The 16254-nt window shown below is 50.1% G+C and overlaps 1 protein-coding gene across 1 annotated transcript; it reads left to right on the top strand.

Annotated features, from left to right (window-relative positions):
* The first annotated feature begins 451 nt into the window (after positions 1-451).
* Positions 452-11204, top strand: LOC105715837 (keratin, type II cytoskeletal 73). Its single transcript, XM_012450263.2, has 9 exons — positions 452-935; positions 2618-2832; positions 3659-3719; positions 4314-4409; positions 5304-5468; positions 7801-7926; positions 8293-8513; positions 9491-9525; positions 10313-11204. Exons 1-9 carry the CDS (start codon positions 483-485, stop codon positions 10567-10569), a joined length of 1629 nt encoding a protein of 542 aa, XP_012305686.2. The 5' UTR covers positions 452-482; the 3' UTR covers positions 10570-11204.
* The last annotated feature ends 5050 nt before the right edge of the window (positions 11205-16254 follow it).

Here is a 16254-nt window from a genome sequence, read left to right as displayed (position 1 = left end):
GGAGTCTCTTCCTAACCACATAAAAGCAGCTCAGCCAGGGTCCCTGGAGCAGCCCATCTGATGCTGGCAAGGCTGTGAGATTTCTCACAGATGGCACTGTCAATTAAAGTCTCCCCTCTGTACCCCTACAATCCCAGCCCCCACCACTCCCTGGGGAACAGCAGTTGAGACCGTGACAAACCTCCCACCCAGGATCTTTCTATGGATAATGTGGCCAGGCTAATTACCCATGTTCATTAGATAAAGCGCAAATTACATGAGCAAGACTTACAAGACTAGCACTTTGGGAGTTTTCAAGTTATTTATCTGGTGTCTGATTTTGCTGGGAGAAAATGATTTCTTGCTCCCAGGCAAACTGAACCCACAATTTAGGCCAGTGGCTCCCTCCTCAGTCCTATAAAGTGGGAGCCCAGGATCACAGGCTGGTGAACTGCATCTCAGCTGAGGGTTGGCATCTTATCCCCACTTTCTGCCTGCCCACCATGAGCCGCCAATTCACCTACAAGTCAGGAGCTGCTGCCAAGGGGGGCTTCAGCGGCTGCTCAGCTGTGCTCTCAGGGGGCAGCTCATCCTCCTACCGGGCTGGGGGCAAAGGGCTCCGTGGGGGCTTCAGCAGTCGGAGCCTCTACAGCCTGGGGGGTCCCCGGAGCATCTCTTTCAATGTGGCCAGTGGCAGTGGCAGTGGGTGGACAGGAAGCTATGGATTTGGCCGGGGCCGGGCCAGTGGCTTTGCTGGCAGCATGTTTGGCAATGTAGCCCTAGGGTCCATGTGTCCATCAGTGTGCCCGCCTGGGGGTATCCATCAGGTTACCATCAACAAGAGCCTACTGGCACCCCTCAACGTGGAGTTGGACCCTGAAATCCAGAAAGTGCGCGCCCAGGAGCGGGAACAGATCAAGGTGCTGAACAACAAGTTCGCCTCCTTCATCGACAAGGTGGGTCTTTCTGGAGAAAGCTGATCTTGGGCTCCCCCTTTCAAGACTCAGGAGGGAGCCACTGCCCTAATTTGTGGGTTCAATTTGCCTGAGAGCAAGAAATCATTTTCTCCCAGCAAAATCAGACGCCAGGTAAATAACATGAAAGCCCCCCGGGTGCTGGGCTTGCAAGGCTTGCTCATGTCATAGAGCCCCTTCCTTCCCCCATCTTCACTGTCCTTGGGGCACTCCCTGTCTGAAGCAGAGAAAGGCAAGACACCTTCCCAGGATGCAGACATAGCACAGGGAGGAACTGGACAAAGCCTGGACATCAGAGCCAAGTGACCAGGGTCAGAGGGGTGAGAGGAGCCAGCAGCCTAGACCAGGAAGGTGTCCAGGAGGCGGAAAGAGAGTGGTCTCTGAGTTGGGAAGTAGGAGAGTGACAGCCTGTGAGACTAAGAAGCCAGGCAAAGGAGATGCCCTTGACAGCCTGGGGTGTCTAGACTGCCATGTGACCCAGAACTTCTTCCTGTGTCCCGTGCCAGCTCAGACAGTCTGTAACACACGCAGCCTGTGAGGCAAGGCAGCTGGAGGTCATGGTGCACTAGAGCAGTGGTTCTCAAGAGTGGCCCTGGAACCAGCAGCACAACATCACCTGGACGCTTGTTAGAATGCTCATTCTCAGGCTCCACCCCAGAGCAACTGAATCAGAAACTGTGGTGGGGCCCAGCACCCTGCATTTTAACAAGCCCTCCAGGTGATGCTGATGTCCACTCAGGTTTGAGAACCGCTGAGGAACAAAGTGGTAGGAAGGTCTTGGGAAGCAGAGACTCCCTAAGCTTAGGGGAGCAGGAGAAGCTTACCAGGAGTGACAGTGAGGTAGGGTGGTGAGGCGTGAGTAGGAGTTTTCAGATGGAGGAGGAGAAAAGGCAATCTAGGGAGAGAGCACGTGCAGCGTGGTAGAACTTGTCTGGGGAATGGGAGGCCTTGGGTTTATAATATCACTGTGTGAAGGATGAAGGAAGCCAGCAGGGCTGGGCACATTGTGAAGTGTGTGATAAGGAATATGAACTTGACCCTGAGGGTGAAGGTTTTAAGCAAGAGAATGCTATATTTGTAGGTTGCAACTTGAGAATGCTTGTTCTGCTGATGAGGCAATGCTCTGATTGAGATAGTAAAGATCCAGACATGAAAAAAACTTAGGAGGGCTGGAGACTGCAGATACGCTGAGCATCTGCCTCTGGCTGGGCTAGGAGAGCCCACGCACAAGGAGGGAGAGAATAGGCAGAGCATGGGCCAGGCCACCAGACCCCAAGCAGAGGGTCCTATGGTGTGAAGGCTAGCACAGGCCAGCTTGTGTCTCAGAGCTGCCTTGGAGAGGTGGCCTAGGCTGAAGATGGACATCGGCCCAGGCAGGCTTGGATAAGTGCAGAGGAGACAGGAGATCTACATCTTGATAGTTGGAGAGGGAAATGAAGATGTTGGTGCCCCTCCTGACCTGAGGGGCTGCTTCAGAGTGAGAACTTCAGTCAGATAAAGGACCTAGGTGAGGAGTGGGGGTGTGAGTGGCATGGGTGGCAGTTTTTAAGGGCTGAGGCACATTTTTAAAGCTAATGTAGCATAAGAGAACACAGTTCCTGTCCAGGAAGGAAATCTCACCTCCCCTCTCTGCATTGCTTAAGTATCTGTGGCATGGGTTCCAGGTGCGGTTCCTGGAGCAGCAGAACCAGGTGCTGGAGACCAAGTGGGAGCTGCTGCAGCAGCTGGACCTGAACAACTGCAAGAACAACCTGGAGCCCATCCTCGAGGGCTACATCAGCAACCTGCGGAAGCAGCTGGAGACGCTGTCCGGGGACAGGGTGAGGCTGGACTCGGAGCTGAGGAGCGTGCGCGAAGTGGTGGAGGATTACAAGAAGAGGTGAGCAGGACGCCGCTCCAGCTGGCCTGCCTCCCGGGGTGAGGCTTTCCCAGTGGGCACTGGGACATTTGCCTCTGGCCTTGGAGGTACTGAGTTCATCTGATCTGGCAAGATGAGAGCCTTCTATGGGCAACGAGGCAGACTGGACAGTGGACAGCCAGCCTCTTGGGCAGTGTCAGGGCTGTCCTGGCAGGTGATCCCCTCTTTGGCATGCTCCTTCCTGCCCCCTACTCAAGAGAGCCTGTGCTGTGTGTGCCACAACCTCTGGGCTCCTAAGCTCACCACTGTGCCCCTGAGTTCCAAAGAACCACTCCCTTTTTCCCCCCACTGGCTGCTCTCTACAGTGGGGAAGGAGTTGGAGTTCCTGCTGGGTTTCCTCCCTCATTGCCTTTAGGTCCTGGACACTTGGGCCATGTGCCTTCTTTTTCCCCTGGGAGATAGTTCTGGCTTCTGTGGGACCTCTGCCTAGGGATGGAGGGGAATTGTTGGTTGAGTGTCAGGCAGCAGGACTGGCAGAAGAATCATGGCTGAAAGGGACATCTGGCATGCTTCTGTGATTCAGATACTGAGTGGGAAGAGGAAGAACCTATTCACTCCTCAGGCATCAGAGGAAATCAGACCTCAGACCACCCAGGCTACTTCATAACCCAGTCTACAACTCTGGCCAAAGAGTCCTGGAGTATTTGGATGGGCTTGCAAAGGTGTAGACTGATGCCTCTTAAAGGCATATAATATGAGTATTTCTTTCTCATCTCACTATGAGGATGTATACACACATGCACACACAGACACACATGCCCTGCTCATTGTGATGCTTTCCCTGCAGGTATGAAGAAGAAATAAACAAGCGCACAACTGCTGAGAATGAATTTGTGGTGCTTAAGAAGGTGAGGAGGGTGCGTGGGTGGCCTCCAGTCCCCAGCAGTGGGTGCTAGAGTGAGAGAGAGGAGTGACTGAGGTCTGTATTGCCTGGAGCCTACGTGCTGAAGGAGGAGACGCAGGGCTTGCTACTTGGAACATCTTGGGACACCTGGGTGTTGGTTTTGCACACAGTACTTGGTCTGTGGGCAGGGACCTAGACATGGATGGTCAGTCCCAGCTCATGTCCTCTGTGGCTGGGGAACAGGACAGGCTTTCGGAGGGGCTGCCAGTTTGCCTTCCAACTCTGCTAGTTTCTGGCAAATTGCCGTGGCTGCCCTTGGCTCCCTCTCTTGGCTGAATGATCGGCTGAGTGGGGTATAGAGTCCCACGCCCTCTCTGAGAAATAGAGGCAGAAGGCATTCCAGGGGCATGAGAAACTTGCCCCAGGTTTTGCAGTGAGTCTGACAGTGAGTTGTGGCTGGAAGGCAGGTACCTGCCTCTTGGATCTCAAGTCCATTTGTGGGCAGCTATCGAGGGCAGGACCTGTGGATGTCAGTTCACTGGAGAGCCCTGTCTGGGCTTGAAGAAGGTGAGGTCGTGGGTATCTGGATTCTCCACAGGACGTGGATGCAGCGTACATGAGCAAAGTGGAGCTGCAGGCCAAGGTGGATGCCCTGGATGGAGAAATCAAGTTTTTCAAGTGCCTGTACGAGGGGGTAAGGCTCCCTCTGCCCCACCTCTGGCTCTGTCTTCTGGAAGGACAGATATGCGATGAACAGTTTCTTACTTATCAGTAACTTCAGCAGTCCAGGGCACCTCCAGCACTGGGGTGCTAGAAATTTGTAGATCAAAGGTGGGAGTGGCTGTCTATCCTGGTGCCCCATCCATCCCTGACTGCCCTGTGGATGTCCTGCTTTCATTTCCTTCAGGAAACCAGAGTCCTCAGGGGGTTTCTACTGAACTTCAGCCAAGCCTATTCTCATTCCTGCTTCTCTTCTCTCTGTGGGTGGGGATATTTCCTGGGGTCTTGGGCAGGAATCCCCAGGGATAGAGGTAGGAAGTCCTCGTACCCTTTCTATCTTCTCTATGCTCATCTGGTTTCAAGCCTCAACCTATTGGCCAAGCACTCAAGAGAGCCTATGTTGTGTGTGCCACAGCCTCTTGGCTCCTAAGCTCACCACTGTGCCCCTGAGTTCCAAAGAACCACCCCCACTCCCCCTGCCACTCTCTGCGGTGGGGAAGGAGTTGGAATTCCTGTTGGGTTTCCCACCTCATTGCCTTTAGGTCCTGGACACTTGGGCCATGCACCTTCTTTTTCCACACCCGTGTGTGGCAGCCAGGCTGTTGCCCTCCACTTTCCCAACTCCCGTCCTGTTTCAGGGGACAGACGTATGGGCCGTTTTCTTCCTGAGCTGCTTCAAACCCACTCAGCAGTTTTCAGATGTGGTATTGGAATCTCTGGACTGTGAGCTCTGTTCTTACAAGCTTTGGGGAGTGCAGCTGACATCTGTGTGGGATGGTCTAGGGCCATCCCTCTGGGACAGGGCCATCTCCTTGGCACCTTTCTCTGGTCACAGAAGGCATTTCGTGCTTCCTCGTTTCCCCTGCAGGAGATCGCTCAGATCCAGTCCCACATCAGCGACACGTCCATCATCCTGTCTATGGACAACAACCGGAACCTGGACCTGGACAGCATCATTGCTGAGGTCCGCGCCCAGTACGAGGAGATCGCCCGAAAGAGCAAGGCCGAGGCTGAGGCCCTGTACCAGACCAAGGTGAGGCTGCACAACTCCTAGAGTCACGTGCGCAGGGCCCTCTGCTCCAGACTCTGTCTTGTCTGCCCCATGACCCACTATGGTGGCTCACAGCTTTCTAAGAGCACAGCACTGTCCTGGGCACTGGGGGAAGCCAGAGGGGAAGAGAAGACACAGCTCTGTCCTTGGGACCCACTCTGATGGACGGCACCCCTGGAGGATGCACTCAGCTGAGTGCAGGTGAATGTGGTGCAAACAGAGTCCAGATCGAGGAACTAGCACCAGGTGGGGCAGGTCAGAAACAACTTCCTGGAGATGGAGAGTTCTGTCTGGAGGGGAGGGGCAACGTGAGTAGTTAGCATCTCAACTCCCTCGCTAATTGTCATAAATGAGGGGGTCTCTTCAGTGTGATCTGGAATCAAGTCACTTCTACCTTTTCATTCAAGTACAACTCCAAGGTAAAGAAGAAGTTTGAGTGCTCAGATCTTAATTCCCCTAATGGTAGTGGGTGGGAAGTGATTCTTTAGATAATTTGGTTTCTCAGATCATGATGGCAACTTCCTAATTGTTCCTTGCTGTTTGTCAGGCTCTTTCTCAAGGGAATCCACACTCTCGGGAGATCTTATCTCATCCCTCTCCCTGCCTCCTTGCGGGGGAGGAGGGAGACTTTCCAGATCTAGGAGACATAGGCTAGGGCTTCTTGGCAAAGGTTCAAACTCAACTCCTTGGTCTCCAAAGCCTTCCACATTACTGTTGCAAGCTAGGGTCAGGAATGGCCAGAATCATGAGTATTGTGATTGCTGATTTTGATGATTCCCTTTTAAAGATGAAGAAGGTAGGGTGGGGAGTTCAAGCTACTTATCAAAGGCAATAGCTGGCAAGTGACGCAGCTAGATCGGAATCTAGGTGACTGACTTCAAATTCCACTGCGTTTAGGCAGAAAATCAGGTGACTCTGGGGTAGAAGCATTTACTCCGAGGGATTTGTGTGGCTTGAGAGTGGAATGGCAGGAGGAGGCTCACCTGTTCATCTCAGAATGAGGCTGCTTGGTGTCAGAACCAGTGTGTGGGGAGGCATCCTGCTCACAGAGTCTTGCAGAGAAGTGGAAGAAGACCCCTTGTTCAGGGTTGGCACCAAAAATAAAACACAAGGACTGAAGAGAGAAGCCCCTGTGTCTTCTCTGCCTTGGAGGACTTGGCATCTTTAGGAACAATCCTAACTCTTGGGCCATGCTGGGGTGGAGCATCCAGGGACAGAGGCAGAGCAGTACGTCACCTCCAGAGTGCGGAAGGGTCTCAGTTTCATGTTCCCCTTGAGCTGCATTCTGAGTAGAAGTGAAGTACTCTTTGTGACTGTTTAATAGATGACATCAAAGGCAGAAATAATCCCAAATTAGTAGATGACCAAAAATTCATGGCTAGTGGTGTTGGGGTGTAGCTGAATCCACCCCCATTGTACACACAAAATATTCCTCCATGCTAATCTGTCCCTCCATCCCAGCCCAGCAAAACTGTTTGTGGGTCGGGGCCCAGCTAAGCTATCAAGGGGAGGGAGTCACAGAAAATACAAATGGACGCTCATTGGCTCACTCATTCATTCATTAGACTTTTTTTGAGCACCAACCAGGCACCGTGCTAGGTATGGGAAATTCAAAATTAAAAAAAAAGTCCCTGCCATCTATTCATTTTGAGTCAGATAGAGAAAACATGGAAACATGGGTTCACAGTACAGCACAGTGTGGGGAGACCTATGGACTGGTGTGCCAGGAGCAATGGAATAGAATTGCACCCAATTGGGACATCATGGAAGGCCTCACAGAGGAAGTGACTCTGCGCTGGCTAAATTGGAGCTAGCTAGGGAAAAAGGAGGATAGATGGGGGAGGATTTTTCACATCAGGGGAGAGGCTCAGGCAAAGACTCAGAGACACGAGGGCATGTGGGACACCTGGGGGAAATGTGGGACTGTTTGTCCCAGCTGGGGAGTTGGATAGGTGTTAGTCAAGAGAGAAATGTGCCCCTGGATGCCATGTAAGAGTTTGAATTTGACCTTGACTTTGAAGGACGATAGGCAGAAGAAAGCCGTAATTGAGTTGTGTGTTGTAAAGTTGCATGCAGAGAGTATGACATTCAATAGTCCCTATGGCCAATTCTAACCATCCATGAGCTCAGACGTGCTTAAGACAAGCAAATGCAATGGACAATGCTTGAATGGGAGGCTGCTGATAGACTTGGCGCAGGAGGGGACCTGGACCCATCTCTGCCAGGCTCTGCAAGTGCAGGCACAGTGTCTGCAGCAGGCTGAGCCCAGCCAGGCCCTGATTCAGTGTCTTTGCTTTGGTTCCTTTTCCTCTAGTTCCAGGAGCTGCAGCTGGCGGCTGGCCGGCACGGTGATGACCTGAAACACACCAAAAATGAGATCTCAGAACTGACCCGTCTCATCCAGAGGTTGCGCTCGGAGATCGAGAGTGTGAAGAAGCAGGTGAAGGGGGCTGGAGCGTTCCTTACTCACTCCTAAGAGAGGGGTAAACTGCTTAGTACCCCTGCCCCCTCCTTCTCCTGAGCCTCCATCTCAGAACCCCCTTCCTCAGACAGAGGCCCTGTTCTCATCCCTCACCCTTAGTTTCTATCTGAAGTTTGGAACAATTGCAGATTCTTTTCATAAAGCTGTGGGGCCCAGTGCAACAAGCCCCCTAGTCACAGGTTGACGGGATTCCACCTGGATGTGGCTGGGTCACTGCTCTAGGACATGGGGCAGGACAGAGGAGGGCTCAACCACTGTGTGCATGGGAGAGGTAAGGTGAGGCCAGGGAGGAACTCAGGGGGAAATGCTACCTCCTGACCCCAGTGCGCCAACCTGGAGACAGCCATCGCCGACGCCGAGCAGCGGGGGGACTGCGCCCTCAAAGATGCCAGGGCCAAGCTGGATGAGCTGGAGGGCGCCCTGCAGCAGGCCAAGGAGGAGCTGGCGCGGATGCTGCGCGAGTACCAGGAGCTTTTGAGCGTGAAGCTGGCCCTGGACATCGAGATCGCCACCTACCGCAAGCTGCTGGAGGGCGAGGAGTGCAGGTGACTGGGACCCAGGGACTGGAAGAAAGTTTGCAAGTCTCCAACTCAGAGTTTCCCAGAGTGTGTTTGGATGGTGCAGGGCTGGAGATGTGTTTAATTCACCCACAAACAATTTCAAACAGTATCCAGCCAGATAATGTGACAGCAGTTTCCTTTACAGTTCTCTTTTGACTCTGGAGAAAGCCTTAGCTGGGTGCTGTTGTGTCTTTAACACCTCTTAGACACTTGCAAATCTCCCCTATTGATAAAAAGACAGTAGATCCCAGGTGCAGAATCTCTGGGAAGATAATAGCAATATCTAGCCCCAAAGTTTTAAATTGTTTTATTTTCATTATATTTATTTTCTGCTACTTTTTTTTCTAATTTGGTTAGGTAATAATATCGGTTTTCTATTTACCCTGGTGATATAAATCTTCTTTTTAAAAGAAATGCACTTTTGTCATAAAAGGCAGAGTCAATTAAAAATACTGAATACCTAACATTGCAGGTCAAACGTGGTCCTAGCAACAGCTGGAAGGGTGGCAAGCAAAGCTCACACATTTGAAAAACCCTGTTTTAACCTAGCACCATTTTATAACTGAGACCTGGAGAGAAGTCACTGGTCCCAAAATCATACAGTTAGTTCATTAGTAGCAACTCCTGATCCTGATCTTTCCACACATAAGTTTATTCAGGCAGCTGCTTCACAGTAGTAAAGAAATGGGTTCAAAAGAAACCCAGCAGGAGGGACGCTGGAGGTGGTAATGTTGCTAGGGGTTCCAAAGTTGCAGGTTCCACATGTCTGCAGTGGGAAGAGTAGATTAAGGAGAGAGAGGGAGGGTTTAGAGACATCAGGGGCAGCCAGTGCCATCCGGCCAGGGCAGGGTGTATGGAGGCTGAGTCGGTCTGGTTGGGGAGCCCCGGCCTGTGTTGAGACAGTGAGAGTCACTGTGGGAGTGCACGTGATGCAGACTCTCCTGTGCTTTTCTCTCTTGCAGGATGTCTGGAGAATACACCAACTCTGTGAGCATTTGTGAGTATTCCATGACACTGAGGGAATCCTTCTAGTCCATCGACAAACATAAAGTGGGTGGGTGTCTGCCACCCGGCCCCCTGGGGAACAGCCTGGCTCTGCCTGTTGTCGACTTTGTCACATACTCACCTTCCTTGCTGAGACCTGCGGCCTCCCCATTCAGAGCAGCTGCTTTCAGGTGGAGTCAGTGCCCAGCACATTCTGACATTGCACACTGGCCTCTTCTGCAGCGATCTCCCCCATGCTGTGGTGAAACTCTCAGCCCCTCCCCTCTTCTGTCACCCCCACTCCGGCTTTCCTGCATCAAGGAAACAGCACAGAGTCGTGCCTCCTCACTGGGAATGGAGACCAGTGTGCAGACCACTGTGCAAGTCAGTTGAATGCTGGCCCCACAGGGCATGGCAGTCTCCTTCTTATAATGGGGCCAGCAAAAAGTCCCCTAATTTTAACAATCAGGAAGTTCTTTTGACAAATACTCAGAAGGTACTGTAAAGCTAAATGCAAAACCTGCTCGATGTTCGAGCATCATCTGTCCCTTGGGGGAAGCCCTTGCTACTCCTGTTTATTCATAGAATGATGACAAGGCGCCTGACTTGGGAGTCTTTCAGGATTGGGGCTGTTCTTCCCATGAGTTGCTCATATGAACCCAAGTTCATGGTTGATGCGAAGTGTTTGCTTAAGAAGGAGGCATTTAAGCTAGTGGGGCCTGGGAAGTGGGAGGGGTCTTGGGGTCACCTCTGTCTTAGGACATACACTGATCAATCACTCCTCCCTCTCTCCTCCACAGCGGTCATCAACAGCTCCATGGCTGGGGCGGCAGGCACAGGGGCTGGCTTTGGATTCAGCAATGCTGGCACCTACGGCTACTGGCCCAGCTCTGTCAGCGGAGGCTACAGCATGCTGCCTGGGGGCTGTGTCACTGGCAGTGGGAACTGCAGCCCCCGTGGGGAAGCCAGGACCAGGCTGGGGAGTGCAAGTGAATTCAAGGACTCCCAGGGAAAGACCTTAGCTCTCAGCTCACCCACCAAGAAAACCATGAGATAAAAGTGAAAGCCCATTTCCCAGTAGTCTGCCTTACTGCGGCAGTCTACTCCAGACTCCTTCTCTAGGAAATTCTTCTGTCTCATTTGTCCTCATCTCCTCCTTGCTTTGCTTCGCCATGGACCTCTCCCCCTTCTCCTTGACCTCTCTGCCTCCTCTGCCTCAGTCTTTGTTAATGCTGAGTCAGGATTTGAGAGCTGGAGCCTATCTTTCTGCCTCCATCCAAAGAGACCTCTTCACTCAGCCTCCCCTCTGGATGAAGACTTGGCCCTTTCTCTGCCTGCATGTCCCCGTGCAGAGGAAGGCTGTCTTTCAAGGTTAAAACTCCAGTCTTTCTGTGCTGCTCTTTCATACCCTGTCTCAGTAACTATTTGGCCATTTGCTCCCTGGGTACACAAGATTTCAGATCTACTGAGAGACTTGCAAGAACTGTCTCATGTTAGAGCAGCACCGGCTCAGGCAAAACGCCTGGTGGGAGGTTGTATCTTGCATAGCCACTGCATATTACATAGCTGGGAGTACCCCTTCAGGCCAATCCTATCAGTCAAGGGATTTGTGCTCTTCATCTGTGAGTACTTGTCCTTGTTTAGGCCTCACCTCCCTGCTCCTGTGTCTTACCAATAAACTTATAAAACCCACGTGGGGTCAGGCTGCTTCTCTCTCCTAAGGGAGTCCTCATCTCAGTCCGTGTCTCTTCTGCATATGGAGTGGTTAATGAATGGGAGCCTCAGGCATTTAAAGTCTGGAAGTATATTTTGATCTGAGTGATAGAGGCCCTACCCAGCCTGGGGGAATCTCACTAGCACCTTCTAAGTCATGCTTTTCTCAGGCCAATGCTCCAGTGAATGGGGGATCTCTACGGGTTATTAACAGGGAGAAGCAGCCCACACTTCCCTGGTGTCAAGACTTAAAATTGGTCAAGAGGCAGCAGAAGGCCAGTTCTAGATAGCCTGGGGTCGAGTTAGGATGGCTCCATCTCCCCTAAGAAAAGGCCCAAAGGTAGACTCCTCTTTGAAGTAACATGTTCTCTTGGTCCTTGCTAAAATTCCCACGGAGTTGAGCATGGATGTTTATATATAGGTGTATGTGCGTGAGTTTATTTACATATGTATGAATATGTGTGTGCATATGTGTATGTGTTTAACAGTGGGGTTGTCTCTGTTACACACACAATTGCAGATTCTTTTCATAAAGCTGTGGGGCCCAGCGTAAAAAGCCTCTCAGTCACAGGTTGACAGGACTCCACCTGGATGTGGCGGGGTCTCTGCTCTAGGAGGACATGGAGCAGGACAGAGGAGGGTTCAACCACTGTGAGCATGGGAGAGGTGAGGTGAGGCCCAGGGAGGAATTCAGGGGGAAATATTTGTTTTGAAAATGCTCAGATATTTCTCATAGATCCCCAGGCCACGATGATGCCATCAGGATGCAACAGCATGCAAACGCGAGTGAGAAGCTGGCACACATGCAGTTTGGGGCTCCCATGTTGCATCTGAACAGGTCTCTGGTTCCTGGGAGAGTCCTAGACTTCAAGTCAATAGCTATGAATTCAGATTTAGACGTTGCAACTAAGTGGTAATAATGAACGAAGCTCTCCATCTTCTCGAACCTTATTTCATTAGCTATAAAACAGGAAGAATAATGTCCCTGAATTGTTGTTAAGCTAAAATGAGACAGCACGAGGATATCTTGTGCAATTGTTGGCACAAAGTTGATGCTTAATAAATGTTATTGGAAACTAAAGCGTGTCCTCCATATTTTTGATTTGACTTAATTAGCTCACTGAAAGAGGTGTGCAGCTGCGGGTAAAGCAATTCAAAAATTCAAACTTTAAGAAGACCATCTTATGAATTACAGCACAAGCTTAGTTCCCAAAGGAGAACTGGTTGGCGGAATAAGTAGTCTCAGGACTATATTCTTAGGACCAGTGAAGAAAATCAGTTCGACAATATTCATTAAGCATATTTCATGTCTCGCATGTGTTAGCGCTGGGGATACAGTGATGAAGAAATCTTGTCCATGCACCCAATGGAGGCATAACCATAAAACACACAACTGTAACATGGTGAGGTGTCAGCAACAAAAGAAGACACAGAGGCAGCCTAGAGGAGAGAGAGGAGCTTCAGGGAGGTCAGGGAAAGCTCACAGAGGAGGCGATATGTGTAGAGGTTTTAGGGGATGGGTAGGAGTTTACTAGGTGGACAAGAGGAGGAAGTGGGCTTTGTAGCCAGAGGCACCAGCATGGTACAAATAGGTGATTGTTGCTGGAGAGTGAAGTATAAGGATGGAGGAGGCTCAGTAGGTGGAGAGGGAGGGTGCAGTGGCATCCAGAGTTGGGGAGGCAGGCAGCAGACGCGCAAGAGAGGCCCTTCATGCATGCTAAGAGCTGGGATTTTATCTGTAGAGCTTGAGAGAGAAGTTAACCTTGGGTGTCAGATGGAACCTGAGTCAGAAGGACTTTGCCACTTACTAGTTGTGTAACTTAGGCAAGATACTTCTGCTCCATAAGCCTCAGTTTTCTCATCCCTAAAAAGGGGTTAATAATCAGTTACCTCATACAATTGTTATGAGAATTAATTAATGAAATAATGTATGAGAATTATTTAGTTCATGTCTAGCACATAGTAAGTGCTCCATAAATGGGGCCCCTGTTATATTTAGGTATAGAGCATTCTTTCAGGAAACTTCATTTCTGATTCTAGAACCAGTTTCCCTCCGCTTTCATCTCTAGTTTTTTTTTGGAAAAATGTAACTTATTTATAAAAGGATTATGTGCTCATATTAGAAAATTCAGAAATATTAAAAAGTAGAAAAAAACCCCCACTGACACTGCCCCATTCACAAGCCCACCTCTCAGCCACCATGTGTAAAAAATATTAAGTTTTGTATTACTCTTTGGTACCGCAGAAAGTATCATGCATTTTTCTGTTATTATGGTTTAATGCCATCCATCTGTCCATCCATTTATCCATCTACCATCCATCCATCCATCCATTTATTTGTTTAATAGACTATTTATTAGGACAGTTTTAGGTTTACAGCAAAATACAGTGGAAGGTACTTGGGTTTCCCATGTACCTCTGACCCCTATACATGCGTAGCCTCCTCCCTTATCAACATCTCCCACCAGAGGGGTACATTTGTTACAAGTGATGAACTTACACGGATGCAGCATTATCACCCCAAGTCCATGGTTTACACTGGGGTTCACTGGGAAGTCTGTGGGTTTGGACAAAGTATAATGACATGTAGCCATCATTATGGTACTATACAGAATAGTTCACTGCCCTAAAATTGCTCTAGCACTAAGCATGTTAATGGGCCTAGAAAGTCCTGCAATACGATGCCTGCCTAATTTTTTTTTTTAAACCCAGCACAGAATCCATTCCCATATTTTTTCCCCAAGATACCTATTAACTTCCCAAGAACTAGTGTTGCAGACCAAAGGAGATCCAGTTGAACCAGCAATGCATTTGCAATTCTCGGCCTAGAGTGGTTCCATCCATCTTTTGTAGTAGAGACCTGGTTTCAAAGGGCAATGCTCCTGGTCTAGTTTACTAATCCAGGGGTTGCTTTAACCCAAGAACTAATGACAGAGGTGGTCACCAGGGCCTGAGGTGACACTGTAAGCTGCTCTCAGAGGCAGAGGCAACCCCTCCTCCCAGGCCTCAGCCCCCTTTGACCTGCTGACCTCCCCATACATCTGAGGCCTTTGAAATCTGCATGTGTCACTTTTGTCTCTTCATGATCTGTAATAAAGGTGATTCAGGGGTTGAAGAATCCCTTATTCATCCAGCTAGTCAACCCCTCTTGGGAAGATAAGAAAAGGTCATCTTACCTGTTCCTTAACCCTGGGCAGAAGAGCCCTGGTCCCAGGATATCTCAACTCCTTAGAAAATTTCTAGGAAAAAAAAAAAGATTTCAAAGACACCCTTTGTAAGCCAATCCTATGTAAAAATTATCCTCTTTCAATGTAATCCACCCCTTCCTTTTCTATTCTCAATGGCCGGAATAAATAAATTCATTTTTGTTCTTGTGGAAAAAAAACTGGCTAAATTTCTAGGGCAGAGGGAAAATCTCATGTAATAGTGAAAAGGATAACTTTGATCTTCTTGAAGAGTCTGCTGGTCACCTAGCAACAATGATACTGCCCCTCTCCTCTCCAGAGGGAATGGACTACAGCCCCTCCTGTAAGCAGCACTGAGAGCCCACCCTCTCTCCCACCTAGGACACCCAGACGCTGCTATCTGTTCGTCTGTGATCGGCGCCATCTCCACCACTTAACAATGCCCCCACAACTTTGTTGCCTGTGGGGTAAACGCTGTGGCTGTTATTATGTCCTGTCCTTGGCCCAGTGGAGGCTGTGTCAGCCAATCACCCCCAGGTACCATTTAGCCATCTCATGAGGTCCCCAAGGGGAGCCCAGCCTTCAGGGTATCACTGAGGGCACAGTTAGGAGCCTTTCTCTAAGCCCTCTGCTGTTTCACAATCATCCTGAATGTCCCTGGAGCCAAGACCTGGGCTGAGCACTGGGGGAGCAGGGGAGAAAAGGGTGAGTCCAGGGATCCTGTCAATCCGACAGAGGAAATGGAACACACACCCAGGACTCGGACAGCTTGAGAAATAAGAGCAATGAAACAATTCCACCTGCATGCCAGAGGAATAGGAGGGCTGCTGCTAAGAGAGGAGGAGACTTGAAGGCAACTTAAGTTTGAGATAATGGAATCGGGTTAGATGGAAGAAGGATCCTCTGTAGCTTCAAGGGAATGAAGTAGCTTCAAGGGAATCAAGTTCTAGAATCTAGTTCTTGGTTTTAGATCCGAAGAGTCTTGACCTGTTCCTAATAACTGGTCACATTTTGATGCTGAATTAGAAACCATAGGGTTGCAAATGACCTGAGCAGAGGTTTCCTGGATTGGATGAATGAGCCTCTTCTGCTAGTAAAAGAAAACAAAAATGAAAACAACCCAAAACCTTAGGACATATCATCTGCTAAACCATGCCTAAGCCTTTCTGTGCCACCTCCCTAGGCCTTCTTCCCTCCCTCCCAGTCTTAATCCAGAAATGCTTTCATGGAGAAACCTTTTCACTCTGGTCCAGAGTCATCCCTCAACACTTGTACCCAGAGTGCTCTGTGTCCTGCCTCCCCCAGGAGACTGAGAGGTCTCTGCACATGGGGCTAAAATCTCCTCCTTCTCAACTTCCTTCTTGCACACAGGACAGAGCTTGTCCTCATGCAGAAGCCTGGGAGGCAGGAGGAGGACGGGCTAAGGATGATTTTCTGGAATATTCTTGACCCTATTCATGGCTTTCTGAAGCAGAACCAGCCTGGACATCTGCTTCACACACCTCCGTCTCCCCAGACACATACCCAGAGGGGCCAGACTCATTGGAAGCTTCCAGGGGCGATCTTGGGGGTGATAACCCCAGTAATTGGAGGGCAGCAGGTGGAGATAAGGGATAATGCAGGAGGTGAGCCAAGTAAATGCTGGGTTCTGGGTCACTTTATAGGGATCTATGGGGAGTTCACGGTGGAACAGACGAAAATCTCGGTAAGTGGATGGTAATTTCCTACATGAAGAACCCAAGAGGCCTTGAGGGATCTAAAAGGTGTTTTCGACGTACAAATTAGGCATACTGCAGCCGGCCAGGCTATTTAAGGGGAGAGCCTGGCCTAGAGCGCAGCGGCTG

Source organism: Aotus nancymaae, unplaced genomic scaffold (genome assembly GCF_030222135.1).
Source record: "Aotus nancymaae isolate 86718 unplaced genomic scaffold, 86718_ANA_hifiasm-v0.15.2.pri h1tg000016l, whole genome shotgun sequence".
NCBI lineage: Eukaryota > Metazoa > Chordata > Mammalia > Primates > Aotidae > Aotus > Aotus nancymaae.
This window is presented reverse-complemented; position numbering and strand designations above follow the sequence as displayed.